The 15,507-nt window shown below is 37.8% G+C and overlaps 1 protein-coding gene across 4 annotated transcripts in view; it reads right to left on the bottom strand.

The window, feature by feature from the left end:
• BMPR1A (bone morphogenetic protein receptor type 1A) overlaps positions 1-15,507 on the bottom strand; it is an 84,402-nt gene that overhangs the window by 17,341 nt on the left and 51,554 nt on the right. For all 4 annotated transcript variants that reach the window (XM_056350740.1, XM_056350739.1, XM_056350742.1 and 1 more), the window contains one exon: positions 7,678-7,885. In XM_056350740.1, coding sequence (XP_056206715.1) covers positions 7,678-7,744 — 67 coding nt within the window. In that variant the 5' untranslated portion in view covers positions 7,745-7,885. The remainder of the gene's footprint in view (positions 1-7,677; positions 7,886-15,507) is intronic.

Genomic DNA, 15,507 nt, shown 5'->3' with positions numbered 1-15,507 from the left:
ACGTGTTAAAAGTGTGCATACTTTATGACCTATGTCACACAGTCACACGTCCATCTTCCTACCGTCTGCACCAAATGCGGTATTTTTTCAATTCATTAGAAGAGAATCAAGGAACCCTTAAAGCATAGCTTCTCCTAAGTCAGAAGAAAAAGTACAACATTTTTATGCAGGTCTGGATCTTTATAAGCACTATTATTCTTTGTAAACTAACACTGAAGCATGACTACAGGTATACAGACCTTTTATACTAAAACTGAGATTAAATACATTTTCCCTCTTAATTTATTATGATGGATTGTGTAACAAGACTTATGAAGAACACATCAAATAACATCTGAAATAGATAACTGTATTTTCAAAGAACCAGCACCTTTGACTTTTGTACAGCTGACTTTGCTTGCATTTCTCGAGACATTTTAAGAGGGCAGATTGAGATCCAAATAGGGCCACAAAATGTTTCATTGCTGTTTTTCCTGGTTAATAACTACTGGGTAAATGAACAAGAGTGACTGAAGGATATGCCTAAATGACCATCTTGCTTCAGACACCACCTGACCTTCTTGCACTAGTGTTCTCCTTATCCCCTACCCTCAGAGCTCCATCTCTCAACCATTCACGCTTCTTTATCTTCCTTCTGGGAGCAGGACAGAGAAAGAGAGGATCATGTTTTAGGGATCTTGTGACACTACAGTAGTTGATGATGTAATTAATGGCTTCTTTTCCACGACATGCAGTTGTCAGCTCTGCGGTGCTGCTAAGGAACACACATATAAATCTTAACATAACCTTCAAAGGTGTAAGTGCTATGCATTAATACACACAGCTTCAAAAGAAGTAAGTCTGCACCAAAATACAGTACCCAGAGATTTCAGGCACAACAAAGCTTCTTTCTTCATTATTTCCTACCCTCTACCTGTAAATTGCAGAAGGCTGGTAGGGCAAAATAATACGCAGTAGCAGCAAATGAACTGTTGCACACTGGAGGACTTGTTCAAGACTGTGGATCAGTTTCAGCCTGTTATCCAGGCTTGAGAATGACAGTATCATATACCTTTAAACATACAAACTGCTCTATAATATGTATTTTACCACATTTCAAAAACAAACAACATTCAATAAAATATCAGAGTGATAGTACATTCTCTTCTCACGCAACCACAGCATAAGACGATAAATAGAAACAAGCTGATGGGACCTCCAAGTTCCCAGTTTCTCTTCTGCTTTGCCCCATCACAACATTGTCCCATACATAATGCATTGATTTTAAATTTCTAGAAGTGTTAACAGCTGCTACAGATAAGGAGACATTTAAATGGCTTTCCATTTAAAATTAAACTTTTTTAAATAAAATAAAACAATGCCTGCCAGTGTATCATATCCAACCCTTGATCGAAAAATATAAATTATTCAAATAACTACTTCTTTCAATCACAGAAAATATGTTAGACTACAAAATGTATTTTAAAGAAGCTCAGTATATTAAAAATCCCACGAGGTTAGAAACTTACGTAAGTCTACTTGAAAGCATGGCTTCAAATACTAATACTAATATGGATAATTTTTAACAAGTACTGTGCGTGACAGTGAAGGGTTAGCAGCACTAAAAACTGAGCTAACTTGGTTGCAACTCAATGCCAGGATACATATATAATTTCGTTAACTCTTCTGATCTAAGAAAAGATTTCTGTAACCCATAAAAAAATTGGCCTACTAAGAAATGCAGAGACAGAGAGCAGTAAATGAAAGAAGACAAATACAAAAGCCAAATTATGCCTATAATTTAACTGTATCCCCTCTACGTCCACAAATAAAGCTGCAATGCTAGAACGAACAGCCTACAGCATTCAAGTTGTTCAACAGCTTTCTGAATTCATAATATAGATGTTCCACATAAAAACATTTTTATTCCAGAGCACATTACCCTTAAAAGGGATTTTTCCTAGCAAAGTACAGTACTATCAGCATTTCTTTGTAGCTATTCTGATCCAAGCTTGTAAATCCCAATAAATTCAGTATTTAAATTAAAGGATTCTTTTTCAGAAGACCACCTTCACCTGCCTTCATGCTGGTGCTAAAACTGTATGCTGGGGCTAGCAGACCCTCTGGGCTTGCCCACACTGGGCTCTTTTCATAAAAGATTAAACTTGTACCAATGCTTTTTACATTAGATATGCCTTCCCTATGAAAAAAACATACCCAGAAAATTTTATGTGGTAGTTTTCAATTACTTTTTCTTGCTTTAGTATGCAGATACTGCAAATACATCCACTCCAACAAGGACGTTTCACCTTTCTGCCTATCACAAGCTTTCATAATGATCAAACATGTACTGCTATGTGAATTAAACCTTGGTACAACTGATACAGCCCGAGTAAAGGACTTTTTCTTAAAACACAAAATAATTAAAAAAAAAAATCAGGAAAATCTTTTTAATGAGTGCAAATATCTTAAATGCTTCTATGAGCTCTGTGTCTGGCGTTTCATCCATAATTCTCCCTGTAGTGCCTTTTCATGTATCAAGGCTGTGATCTCCAAAGATCAGGCATGTTAGAGGTAGCTCCATCTAGAAGAACTGGTTCCTAAAAAATCACAGCAGGTTCCCAGACTACTCCTTTAAAATCTCTCTACCACCCTCCAGCTCTCCCAGCAGCTACACCATTGCTCAACAGACAGGCAGCCCCTGCCCCCGTACCTTCCTAACCAGTAATCCCCAGGCTCCCACTTCCCTTCCCCACTAAAGTCACTTCTGAAGGCTGCTCTCTGTTCGTATGTATTCAATACAAGAGCCAGAGACAAGAAAATTTTACGTTTATTTTACTTTAAGAAAAAAGTACACTGCATTCTAATTTAAATTAAATGGACTCCTAAGGAGTAAGTTACTTAAAACTAAATGTGAGATTATAATAAAGAAATATATAACCTTTTAATAATCCATTAAAATAACTTTAATCAGACAAATGTTTAATATCACATGTGTGCTGCCTGTGTGTTTTAAAAACAGTTGTAGTGATTGAGGAAATCACAGGTAAACAGAACTACGCTCCTCAAGGAATGAATCTGCTTCTGACTCTAAGTTCCTTCTGCAGATTTTAGAATACTTTCTAAATCTCAGATTAGTTTATATGTTTAAAATCAGTAAATATTTCACTTGAAATTCAGAAAATGCATAAAAGTTAAAAAAAGAAAGTAATCTCCTTTTCTATATCAAATCTTTGAATAAAGTTAAATATGACAGTGAAATCAAATCAACAGATTTTTTTCAGTTCACTGACAATGCCAACTTTAATAAGTTCATTTTAATATTTAATAGTAACATTAATTATTTTTAAATTTAACTTTTAATAAAGCTTTCTTCATACATACTGAATGCTATTAATACTTTTTAGTCAACTAATTTACAAGGATTAAAACCCTGGTCTTCTGTGGTGCCTCTAAAAGAACACAAAGGTGTGCTGAACCACACATCTAACATTACATCACACAATAAACTGACAGTAACAAAAATACAAGACTTAGGAGAACGTGTTTAAGTATACATTAAGTACTCCATTCCATAGATTGATTGGTTATGCTCATCAATTCAGTGCATTGAAAAAAAAAAAAAAAAAAAAAAAAAAAAAAAAAAAAAAAAAAAAGAAAACACTCTGTAGTAAAACTGGTTCTCTGAACTAAAACCTGCACTAGTGGCAAAACAAAAGCACATTTACCACAGTCCTCAACTACAATGATGCTGACAACCTCTTGCCTTAGATGAGCAAAAGTAGGTGGATGAAGATGCAGACCAAGTCACAGGTCTAAAAAATATTGCAAAGGCCTTCCACAAAGGAAATACAAAAATGTTTTGCTTGAAAAGCTTGCTATTAAATCTGTCTGCCACCCAGGCTTATTATTTTCGACCATTTCTCAACAGAAGTGAAAAAGTCCCATAAACCATAAAGAAGATACAATCCAGAGGGTAACCACTGTGTCCACCTGCTCCATAGTACCAACCTGAGAAACGGCAACCATTCACCGATTCCATGACATTATTGTCTGGTTTCTGCTGCTGTTGTAAGAACATTTTCACATTAATCAAACCTGCAGCCACTTGTTTTTTTAAAGTTACCTATTAAGGAATATGGCGCGTATACATACACGTACATATACAGACACACTTGTTATCATTCTCTCAGGTCTTGGTAAGCCCCGAAAACCATACCATTTTTCAAGAAGCCTCCAAAACAAGAGAGCAAACCATTAAGCTGGGTGCCAGTCACTGAAAGTACACATGCCGTGTGTTTCTGCTTTCTCTTGCTTTTCCCTCCTTTTTCTGTAAATCACACATTCTCTTCAATTCCTCACAATGTGTCTTCTCCACTTCTACTGATTCCTTTAAGATGCATTTTTCTAACATCCTGCATATATTTTTCCTATTGAAACTATTTTCCACTTGAAATTTCCACTTTTTTGACTTTTCACTTTAGATTTCCTCTTTCCTATAAAAATTTCAAACATTTGAAGACTAATCAACTTTATTCTTTCCTCCTCCCAAGCACAACTCTTCCATGAATTTAGGGACAAGTAGAAAGACTTGACTTTTTCTGCTCACCACCCCTAGAAACCAAGCATACTTCACATGTTTGAAGACAAGCCTTTAGGCAACTTGCATCAAAGAATCAACAACATTTCAGCAAGCGCAACCTTCCCATGGCTTTCAGAACTCACTCAGTATTGATTTGAAAGTCAGAAATATTCCTAAGACTATTTCTTCTTTAGAAGCTGAAAAAACATATTTTTTTACACAGTCCTTAAACTTATTTTACCTGTATTATTTTTTAGTAGTTATTTATTGAAGCATTTATTAATAAATATGATCATGGAAGGAGTTAATGTAATTTAAAGTCACTGTAAGACCTGTAAGTTTGTATTATTGTTCCTGTTTGTATCTGGAGAGAAAAAAAATTTGTTCCTTCAGTTGCTATTGCCTTTGAGTAAAGTGCTGAATATTGACTAATGCAAAGGGGAAACTATAACTTCAGTAAAGAGAGCAAAGTATATTGCTCCCAGCAGCCTCTTGAAGAGAAGCAGCTGGTATCTTCTGCAAGAAACAGCAAAACTTCTTGAATACTAGTAGAACAAGCTCCACAGCAAAGTGCTATGTCTGAGAGTTATTTTAGAGTGGAAGAGACCTCTGGAAGTCACCTGGTACCACCAGCTGGTCAAACGAGGTCCAACTTGCACATGAGACCAGGTTGTTCAGTGTCATTCTGGTAAAGTGACTGTCTACAGAAGGGTATTGCGCAACCTCTCCAGGAAGCCTGTTCTAATGCTTAACCCACATTCACAGTGAAAATTTCTTTCCTAACTTCTCACCAAAATTTCATTTATTGTGATTTGTGCCCATTATGAATCCAATCACCTTTCAGCTACCTGTAAATATTTGTAAATCTGTACTACAAGCTTCAGCTATATCCAAACTAGGCTATTTCTCATCAATTAAAAATTTTAAGTCCACAATGGAAAGAGGAACTGGTCTTGTGAATTTCCCTCTCCCGGCTTAACTAATGTAACAAAGACCAAAGATGGAAGAATCCTGGATTTGTATTTGTTTTGTTGCTTTCAACCTCAAAATACTTGCTGCAATGCCAAAGCTTCAAACTTAAGACTCATGCTCTTCCTCACTTCTGGAATACATGTGCATGCATACACACACACACGAGTAAATGAAGCCAAACATCAGCACTTAAAGCACATACCTAAAAGTTAGGAGACACTATTCTGAGCCCCTGCAGGCTAAAAAGATGAAAGCGCTCAAATAACTTGGCAATTATACAGGAACACTTGCCCAGTTTTGGAAGAAAAGTGTTTACAGTTCTGTAGGCTGCACTCAATGATACAGAAGCCTTCAGTGTGCTCATGGTAGCCTCCTGGACTGAACCCCACAGGAAACTCAGAAGGAAGAACGGCAGTTTTAAGTATCTTCAACGAAGTGCCATTCTGCAAAGATCCTGGGAGAAGACTTCTGTTCCATTAAAGCTTAGCTGTGAATGTGTGTGTGGGATGGTACTTGAAAGAGCTTAAAGATGATCCTCCTTGCACTGACATGCTCGCTATTCATTTAATTTGGGTCTACTAGTGTAGCTGACAGCTCATCCCTGGTCAATTCCAGAGAAATATCTTCAGTGTCATTTATATTTACTGCTTAATAAAGTTTTGGGTTATGTTTAAGGGTACAGTCTTGTGCACTGCCTGAGTGCTCCTCCCAGGGTTAGAAGCTCCAATAGTTCCCAAGTACACCTTGGCACTTGACTACAGGAGGATAAATACCAGCACAGGGGATGAGGTGGGATCAGGTGGCTTGGAAGGGGCAGGCCATTATACATCTGATTCACGTTTGCTGTTACAAATCAGTTGTCAAGCTACGTATCGAGCATAGCCCCACCAGAGACAGCTCTGCTAAATCCTTTAATCCACTAGTACCCACCAGAAACAGAACAGAAAGACTGCCATTTAGGTACTTACCAGGCTTCCTCCTCTCCCCATTTTAATAGGTTCACTGAATTGTTATTCTTGAAAGTAAATAGCTCAAAGAACATCTCAAAATAAAATCAAGCACTAAGCAATAATTGATATAAGTATGGAAAGAGAACATAAAACCTTTTATATTGAAGTATTGAAATTGGCACTGCCAAATCAGCCTTGCTTTTCCCTTGAAACATACGGAAAGCTCTGTGTACTCAACTCAAACATGAGAGGTGCACAGCTGGGAGAATGAGAAATCTAACACAGAGACCAACGATGGATGTACATACTTGGTGGGCACGCAGAGTGCTACTGTTCATGTCCCAAACATGAGAATGCAATACCACTAACAGCTCAGATACCATTCTGCTATTCTAACGTTTCTCTGAACTACAAGCAATTACAGAATCAGATCTAACAGGTACAGTACAGTTGCTAATAAGGACTAAGAAAATAATAATAAAATGGATTTTCCCACAAACTAGTTATAATCTTCAGACTTAAGACTTCCGTTCCCGATAGAGCCGGAGACACTCACATTGGTCAGTTCCCAATACTTTTTAATTCAACCCAATTTAACCGAGGAGTTAAAAGTCCTAACGATAACCGGACTTGCAGAAGCTTTTGATAACCGATGGTTGGAAAGGCAACAGACATACAAACGAGTATCTTCGCCAACTAAAAACCAGACTATCGCAAACATCCCATAGCCTCACTGTGGCCCACTGAGTAGCTGTAACAAGTTTATTTAGATTTGTCACACCACACTATCTCTTGGCTGTCGGGAGCATCAGAAGGCATGGAGAACCACACTCTGCAACTTCTTCAGTGAGTCAGTTTAAAGGGATCAAAGATGCACACATACAGGGAACAAATTCAGAAAGTCAAACCTTCAATTCTGCTTTCATATAACTTGCTCCATAGTGTACTATGCATTTCTGGTACTGTTTCTATTTAAGCATTTGCTAAAATAGACTTAATCTATATCTATGCTACAACAACACGTGACCATTATAATGTCCTTTTTAGGGAAGTGTCTATATGCATGTCAGGCAGATAAGCCACCTGCCTGCAAAAGAACACACACCCCCAACAAAAAAACCCTACCCCAACCACTGGAATACACATGACTCCGAGATCAAAAATATAAACTTATTTCCACTAGTACATATTTACCTTGAACATGGAGAATGATGAGCAGATAGGCTCCAAGCAATCGCTCATAAACTCTCAATCGAGTCATTGTTCACTTTTAATCCTTCCTGTGCAAGGCGACTGGCCCTTCTGCTTGACAAAGGTTAAGCTTAGTCTGTTTGGTGAAGCCTGATACAAGATTTGGCGCCTGACTGCGAAGATGCTTTTGTAACTTTTCCAACTTCGTTTCCTGAAAGATACAGTAAAACAAAGTGTTAAGAAACTCCTTGCATTTCTAAAACAATAAAAACCCCTCAAGATTTTTCGTCACATTGATCATAACCATGTGGCTGCAAAAACTAATTAAAAATGTCTATGCTTATTAAGATTAATAACTCAAAACATTAGCCATATTTACTACTCAACTGAATAGCAGGATTCTTCTGAAATATGCATTTTTGGTAACAACCCACAGGAATGTTTTTACATGCCTACCAAAAATGTTAAGACATGTTAACTCACTAGTCACAGCCATATATTTTATACTCACATACAGCTTTCAGGTAGCATTCAACAGATTAACATGTAACAGTAATTGAAAATGAATTATTTTTTTTTACAGAAATTTAAATTTACACTCATTATTTCTCTTAAAAATGAAACCCAGTGGTGACTTCCCATAATCTTCGGGAGAAAGGACACCACCACGTTGAGCCACCAGTTGAAAAAATGCTTGCAGAGAAGCTTTATTGCAAGAAAAACCTAGTCTCTGCTGGATGAAATCTAAATTTGTATTAAAATAGTTGGTTTAGTTACCTAATTTACTTACAACTTTACTTTTGGCTTCTAGAATAGCACTATCTTTAAAAAAAACACCACCACAACCTCACTGAACATTTGAATTAAGAAACTTCTTACTTAGCATTGACTATATCCCAGTCCCTCTTACTGTAGACTACTACTTCATACAGTGTTTTCTGGAAAAAAGAAAGTTAGCTCAGTCCACAATACCAATGAGCATTTATTATTAATCTGTTAACTCCAATTCAAAATCCTTATACCTTTCTGTATACCCAAGTTTTGTACAAAATAATCCCTCCTGAAAAATGATGCTACTATATGCACATGCCATTTGCTCCAAAGATAAAATATAATTCTACTCATCAGGTGGATGAACACATAGCCAAGACAGCCAAACTGAATAAGAAGTTACTTTTTCAGACTGCAACAGTTTGTGGTAACGTTCCGCTTAACGAACTTTCTACAGCGATTCACAAGGGAAGCATAATTGGGCCTCAAAGGACTAAAAAGCAGCTCGAACACCTAAATGGTTAATCGCAACAAAAGCGACGTTGCACAAAGACAAACAGAGGGCTGATTTTGCCTTCCCTCGGCCTCTTGTTTCAGTGGGCTTGACCCCTCTGACCCCTGTCAGCCTGGCGCTGCTCATGAATGCCAAAACCGGTGTTCGCTCGGGGATGCGCTGCAATTACTGTTGGTGGCCGCTTCCCCCATCAATAACGCAATCTGTCTGTCGGTGAGACCCAAGAACTTTTCATTTTAATTAGTGCTTCGGAGGCATTTAACATGGAGGCAAATTAGCGGCTGAGCTGGGAGGTGTCCGTCACTTTCAATTTCAGCGGGGCCAGGGCAGGCTGCCCTGACCCCTGGCCTACTTTTCACACGTCTCTGACTTCTCCCTAATGAAGCAACAAAGCATCCCTGCGCCAGAGGAAGCTGGGGGTGAGCTCCGGCCGGGCGCCTGCCCACCACCACTGCCGCCCAGCCACCCCGGCATTTGCCACCAGTCCTGCCGGGGGACGGCCTCAAACGACACCATTTGCAGACGTCCTAAGCACTAGTAACCTTGAAATAAAACTTCCTGGCAAGGCAAGAGGTAAAAGCAACATTCACTCTCTTTTAGTGTTTCCTAATCATAAGAAACAGGACCGATTCTGACAGCTGGCAGGGAACGTCCTTCTAGCTATAAAAACATCGGGCCAGCAACGTCAGTCTGTAAGTACTATGACTTTATTCTGTGTTTCAGCTGCAATGAACTTCATAAAACACGTGGAAGACAAAAACTGCCAACAGCCTGTATATAGTAAAAAACCAAAGGCTTTATTTACAGTATTGTTTTTGCAGTCCATGAAAGAGGAAAAAAACCACTAATAATCTGTTTAAAGTCTATCTTAAAATCATTTCTGTCTGTCTTGGTGCAAGTTTCAGTAAGGACTACGTATTCTCACTCTTCCGCATGTCAAGGGGAGGAGTGTTTTAAACTTTCAGAAAGTTGGTGATCTCGCTCCCCAGTTCAGTAGGGTAAGAGAGTGGCTCAGGCGCTTAATGTGCAATGTGTGTCTACCACCATAGCACACAGTACATTATGAAAGAAATCAAGAACTGGAAAAAAGAACATTTTAATGCAACTCATTTGCAATTTCATGGTGATTTTTGTTCAGTGAGACAACTGAAGGTATTATTCAAAAATGTTGTCCAGGCCTATTCAAGAATATAATGCTCTCCCACTTAGAACCGGTATTTTGACTTGACTGAATCTTCCTTTCGTTAATATTTCACTTCTTACAAATGTATATGTATTAAAATGTTTTTATATACATTTTATATGTATTTACATGTAATAAAATGATGCTGAGAACAAGCTCTGTTATAATTCCCCATTTAAAAATCATTCTGATTTTAAAATGCTTTTCAGCATTTAGAAGTACCTCTAAAATGGAAAGTAAAACCCAGAAGGGCTGCAATTCCCTTCTCTTCCGCTGAAATGCACGTAACACCTTAATACTGTTACTTACCTTTCTGTGCTGCTACTGTCAGGGTCAAGTTCGCCCTTAGCCAGGAAAGCCCTGCAGCTGGCTGCAAAGCTTGGGCAGACAAGCTCCGATGAGCCTTGCTGCAACATTTCACCGCTGGGCAGGTGAGCTTAAGCCATCAATGGAAAACTAGCAATTTACAATTACAAGTCCCAAAGTGGACTACATGAACTGCAGTGTGGGCACATGTCCTACTCTACTGCCCACACTACAGAAGCAACAAAGTTTTGTCAAAAACATAATGTGGACGGGTTGAGGCATATTTTTTTTCAGTCACCGCAGTAATATTCAGCAGAGCCTTCCTCCCATGACTATCAGAAGAGATTTCAGGTGGTTTTTAGTCATCCTTTGAGCTGTTCTTCCTTTTTCTTATGTAAGTTTCTGAGCTAAACAAAGACAATCAGGTCTCTAACAGCCTATATTGCTCTTTCCCAGAAACGAAAACTATTTTGAGAACATTTTGTTCTTAAAATCACCTGTGGCACTCCAATATAGCTATGCAGTTTAACAGCATTAAAGAAAAAGTTTCCAAAAACCGACTAGTTGTTTTACTCCTTCTAACAAATGCCACGCCCCCCAACAATGCAGTTACGACCTTCCTGTGATAGTATCTTTTACTAAAACCAAAACTAACCACAACAAAAAAAAAATACAGTTGACAAAACTGAAGAGGCTGCAGTAACAGCTTTTCTGAACCATTTCTGGATTCCCATTAAAGAGGAAGACTGGTAGCCCCCCACTAAGGCACGCTATCTAAAGTGAGCGACAGCTGGAACTTCTCCAAAACTTGTCCGATATTAACAGTGTAAAATGACACAACTGAATGGCTACTTCAAATATGTTAAAGTGCCAATTAACACCTGGAACACTACTCTGCCAACAGAGCATGCTGAAGAAACTCAAACCCATAAGCCAATCAGTTGAATCCAAAGTCCTCGATCTCTCTTTTTTCCTACTGTAGCCATGAAGAAGCATTCAACTATATTCTGCTAAGAAGTAATTTATTCATCGACTGTAACACCCACTGTAGTCTACAGTGTAATTTATTATCCTTCCTAAAATTAGTTTATTGAAGAAAATGCTTTTGTTATTAAAACTGGGGTTGGGGTGGGATGGTGTCTGAACTGGAACTCATCTGTGAATTCACAGCACTATCACGGCAGTCTAGCCCTACACTCCATACGACTCCAAACATACGAAGCTGAAGTGTGCAAGATTTGTCATATGGTCCAAAACGATTCTAAAACCAGTTCAGTGGTAACTGTTCTTTAGATGTGGCTCTGTAATATTTTTAACAGCATGATCCCCAAACGAAATGAGCTGCACTGTCCCAAATTTCAATAAAGAATGATAGTGCTGAACATAAGAACAAAGACAGTATTGTAAAAGGGGAACATATGAAAAAAGAAACGTCAGTCTCAGACTTCACAAGAATTAGAACATTAAATCCATGTCAACAGACATTTCAAAACATCTGCAGCAGTACATACAATACCAACTAAATGTATTTGCCAAAGCAAAACTGAAAAACATTTAGTCTCCTATGTGTAACGGGGATAAGAAGCAACTTAGGTAACCATAAGGGTATTACTTCAATGACATGTACAGTTTTGAACGGAACTTTGAGGTGGAAGAGAATGCCAGAAATAACCCGAACTGTCAAAGCCAGTATGCAGCAACAACTTTTGTATTAAAACTTTAAAAAGCCTGATATGCTACCACAAAGAAAACTATGAATTTGGATGAAGAAAAGAGGGATTGTAAGAACAGTAAAGAATTCACTACAGGGCAGATGACAAGTAATTTCAAGAACAGAGATTACCAGTGTAGTTCAAATGATGTTCAAGGACCTTGATTCCTGAATCAGCCTGATTCAAGAATACTTACCCTTTTCATTAATGAGCTAAACACAGAAAGTAAAACTTTGATAGACCTTGCTGACATACATGAATTGTCAATTCAGCTGAGTGTTGGTTTTATGCAGGAATATTTGGATCACATGAAGAACCGAAGTTACAGAAACAGAATGAAATACAAGGGCATGAAATTGGGAAAGTTATGCATATTGGTAACCCTGAAGAATTTCTGCTTCACATAGACTAGGCATTCATGCACAAGAGATGCTATGTCCAAGGAGTCAAGTAGACTTAACAATTACAGAACATCAGACACATCCATGTGATGTTGCTGGGACAAACAGACAAACACAACTCTAGGATTTCCTAGGGAACCTTCCCAGGAGAAACGGTAAAACACGGACAGCACAGAGACAGTATGATAGATAAATCCAACATATGCCTAGGATTGATAATACTATCTGGAGAACAGGAAAGCCCTATGAATGGAGACAAAAAGAAATGAAATATTAATAGTGTGAAAGTTGGCAGCAAAATGATTACTCTTTGAAAGTGTAACACAGGAATAAACACTAGGGAAAAAAGACAGCTATTCAACCTGAAGAAAATTCCTGGTTCAACAACAACTACATATGGATTAGCCATTAAAATTTATTTAGATCAGAAATTAGAAGACAATTCCTAACCACTGGTTAGAAGGTTCTAAGGCAGATTTGCAAACTAAATAGTGTCCAAAAACTTAATTAGCCTTTAGTTTACAAAGGCCACCATCTCATGTAGCTGCAGGTGACACGACAGGAGGAGACTGTGATCCAGGAGCCCTTACAACTCAATTTCGTTATTCACAATACAAAAAGAGTTACAATTAACTGCTGAGTATTTGACTTTGAATAAGCTAATTTAACCAATGCCATAACAAGAAGGAAGTTGCAACGGGTTTCAGATTCTGTACTGTGTAATTCTGTCAAAGACTTGTACAAGTGTACTTTTAAAACGTGTTTCTACTATTTTATTGCAAGGCATGCCTACTGAAACAGCCGAACTAGCTATGCATAAGTACTGTCAGTTATATTAAATTAAAAACACACGTAAATCCACTACAAAAATCTATGAAGAAATCATACAGTTGCTGGAGAAGACTGCCATGGCTGCATGGTCATCAACAAAACCTACTTCCAATAAGGCCCTATTTGTTTAGGCACTAATCTGTGTAAACTCACAAAAATAATTCCACTAAATCGTGGACTGAATTAGAATTATTTAAAAATATTGGTGACTGCATAAATTTATAAAGCAGAAGACTGTGTAAGTTACTTCAGTGTTCTTGCTCCCTCTAGTAACCACTACAAAATCTGAAATGTTAAATGTAGCACACTTGTATGTGTATATTACACACTTCTCAAAAAACCCCACAAATGTATCTGAGTTTTATTTGTGGGATATTTATGACACATGTCTAACATGCATGGACTGCAACGGTGAGTTTGTTCATTCAGAAAATGTAAGCCCCTAACAACTGCTTTCTGCAGCAAGAGCTCAAGGTCTTAGAAAAGGACTTTTTTTTTTTGGAGCAGCTGGAAAGTTCACCAAAATCCACCTCGGATACTCTTAACAGAAATCTTATGAAAGGAAGATTTCACACTGCTTGCAAATATCAAATGTGTGTACATTAGGGCAGAACTCAGAAGCCAAACTACTAAATTATGACATATCTGTCTGTTTCATAAACAAACTTGTTAACCATGAAGAAATTAAACCCTAGCTGCTTTTTACCATGCCCAGCACAATTAGGTAATTGGGGACGCCACTCATTGGACTCCTGCATGCCCATCTTACTGTTACTCTGGAATTCCAATTAACTAACTGCTACAAAGTTTGTGCCATTAAATTAACAGTAATGAAATTCAGCAACATTGTTTTCCCAGTACCATCAGGTATTCAGGCACATCCTAGTGTGTTACAAACATGGCACATTCTCCTATTTGAGCATATTTAAATAGGATTTCACTACACAATTTTGTTCATCTTGACCCATTTCTCCTCTTTCAACTCCATGACTTCGGCGATTAGCTAGTTGAGAGCTTCTGCCCTTAAGACAATTGGCAGACACCCATGCTGCTTCTACCATAAATGACATCAACTGCTGCTATTGTACCCAGAAGCTATCACTCTTAAATATTTTTATTATCTATTTATCATTTTTGTTAGTGCCTTACTGTCATACCAATCAATGTCAACAGGGAGAAAAGTCTCCACATGTAATACATTCCATCTCTAAATCTAAGAAATCCAAACTGGGAATGTAACTGAAGCCTTTTAAATTTTGTTTGGAAAAAAAAAATTACTTAAAAAATGCCTTCTGTTCACTAAACAAAAGCAACAAGAGAAAAGTAATTAAGATTGTTACAAATTTCACGTGTCACTATTGAAAATATTATGCCATACTATACCACTACAAGGCCTATCACATATTTTGGTTCTGAATTGCAATTATTTTATACAAACAATTAACTAGGCTAAGGAAGGGAAAAAGCTGTGCCTCAATCCTGAATATATATTTGTTCACTTTATAAAAAGTGAACAATGGACCCTAAAATCAGGGCCAGTGCCTTTAAAAGCACAAATTCTTTCACAGGAAGGGTTTCTCAAGTGCAGCATCCCTTTCAGCACTATAAAGAAGACTAATGAGTGTTTTCACAACCTTACAGTACTTTTTCCCTAATTTAAGGACAATTGTTCATTAATCTATGTCAAAAAAATCCCCAGACCAAAAAACTGACAGGGTAAACTTTTATTATACTTAGATCCCACGGTCTTAGCTTGTTTCTGTTACACCTATAAACTTTGTCCAATCTAGAAAAACAAATTCACAACTACTTTTTGTCTCCAAAGCAAAGGTGATTGTGCAAATTCTGGGACTCATTAGGAGTTCCCCAGAAACTGGGGGTTTGTTCAGTGGTTAAAGAGCGTATTTTTCATTTCATTTCATGGTGCCTAAGCAAAACAGCCTGCCTTTTTTTGGTTACTGAATTTAATCAATAACAAAGCATGCTCTACAAACCCATGCTTTCCCCCCAGAGTCGCTGACATCGGTTTCTCCTACAAGAGAAGGAGCAAGGAGCAGCAAACCAGAAGCCCCCCAACGCCATCCTTAGGTCAGCCTGCAGCTCCAGCTTCCAACA

Source organism: Falco biarmicus, chromosome 9 (genome assembly GCF_023638135.1).
Source record: "Falco biarmicus isolate bFalBia1 chromosome 9, bFalBia1.pri, whole genome shotgun sequence".
NCBI classification, from domain to species: Eukaryota; Metazoa; Chordata; class Aves; order Falconiformes; family Falconidae; genus Falco; species Falco biarmicus.
Note: the sequence above shows the minus strand (reverse complement) of the source record. Positions and strands in the feature narration are given on the sequence as shown.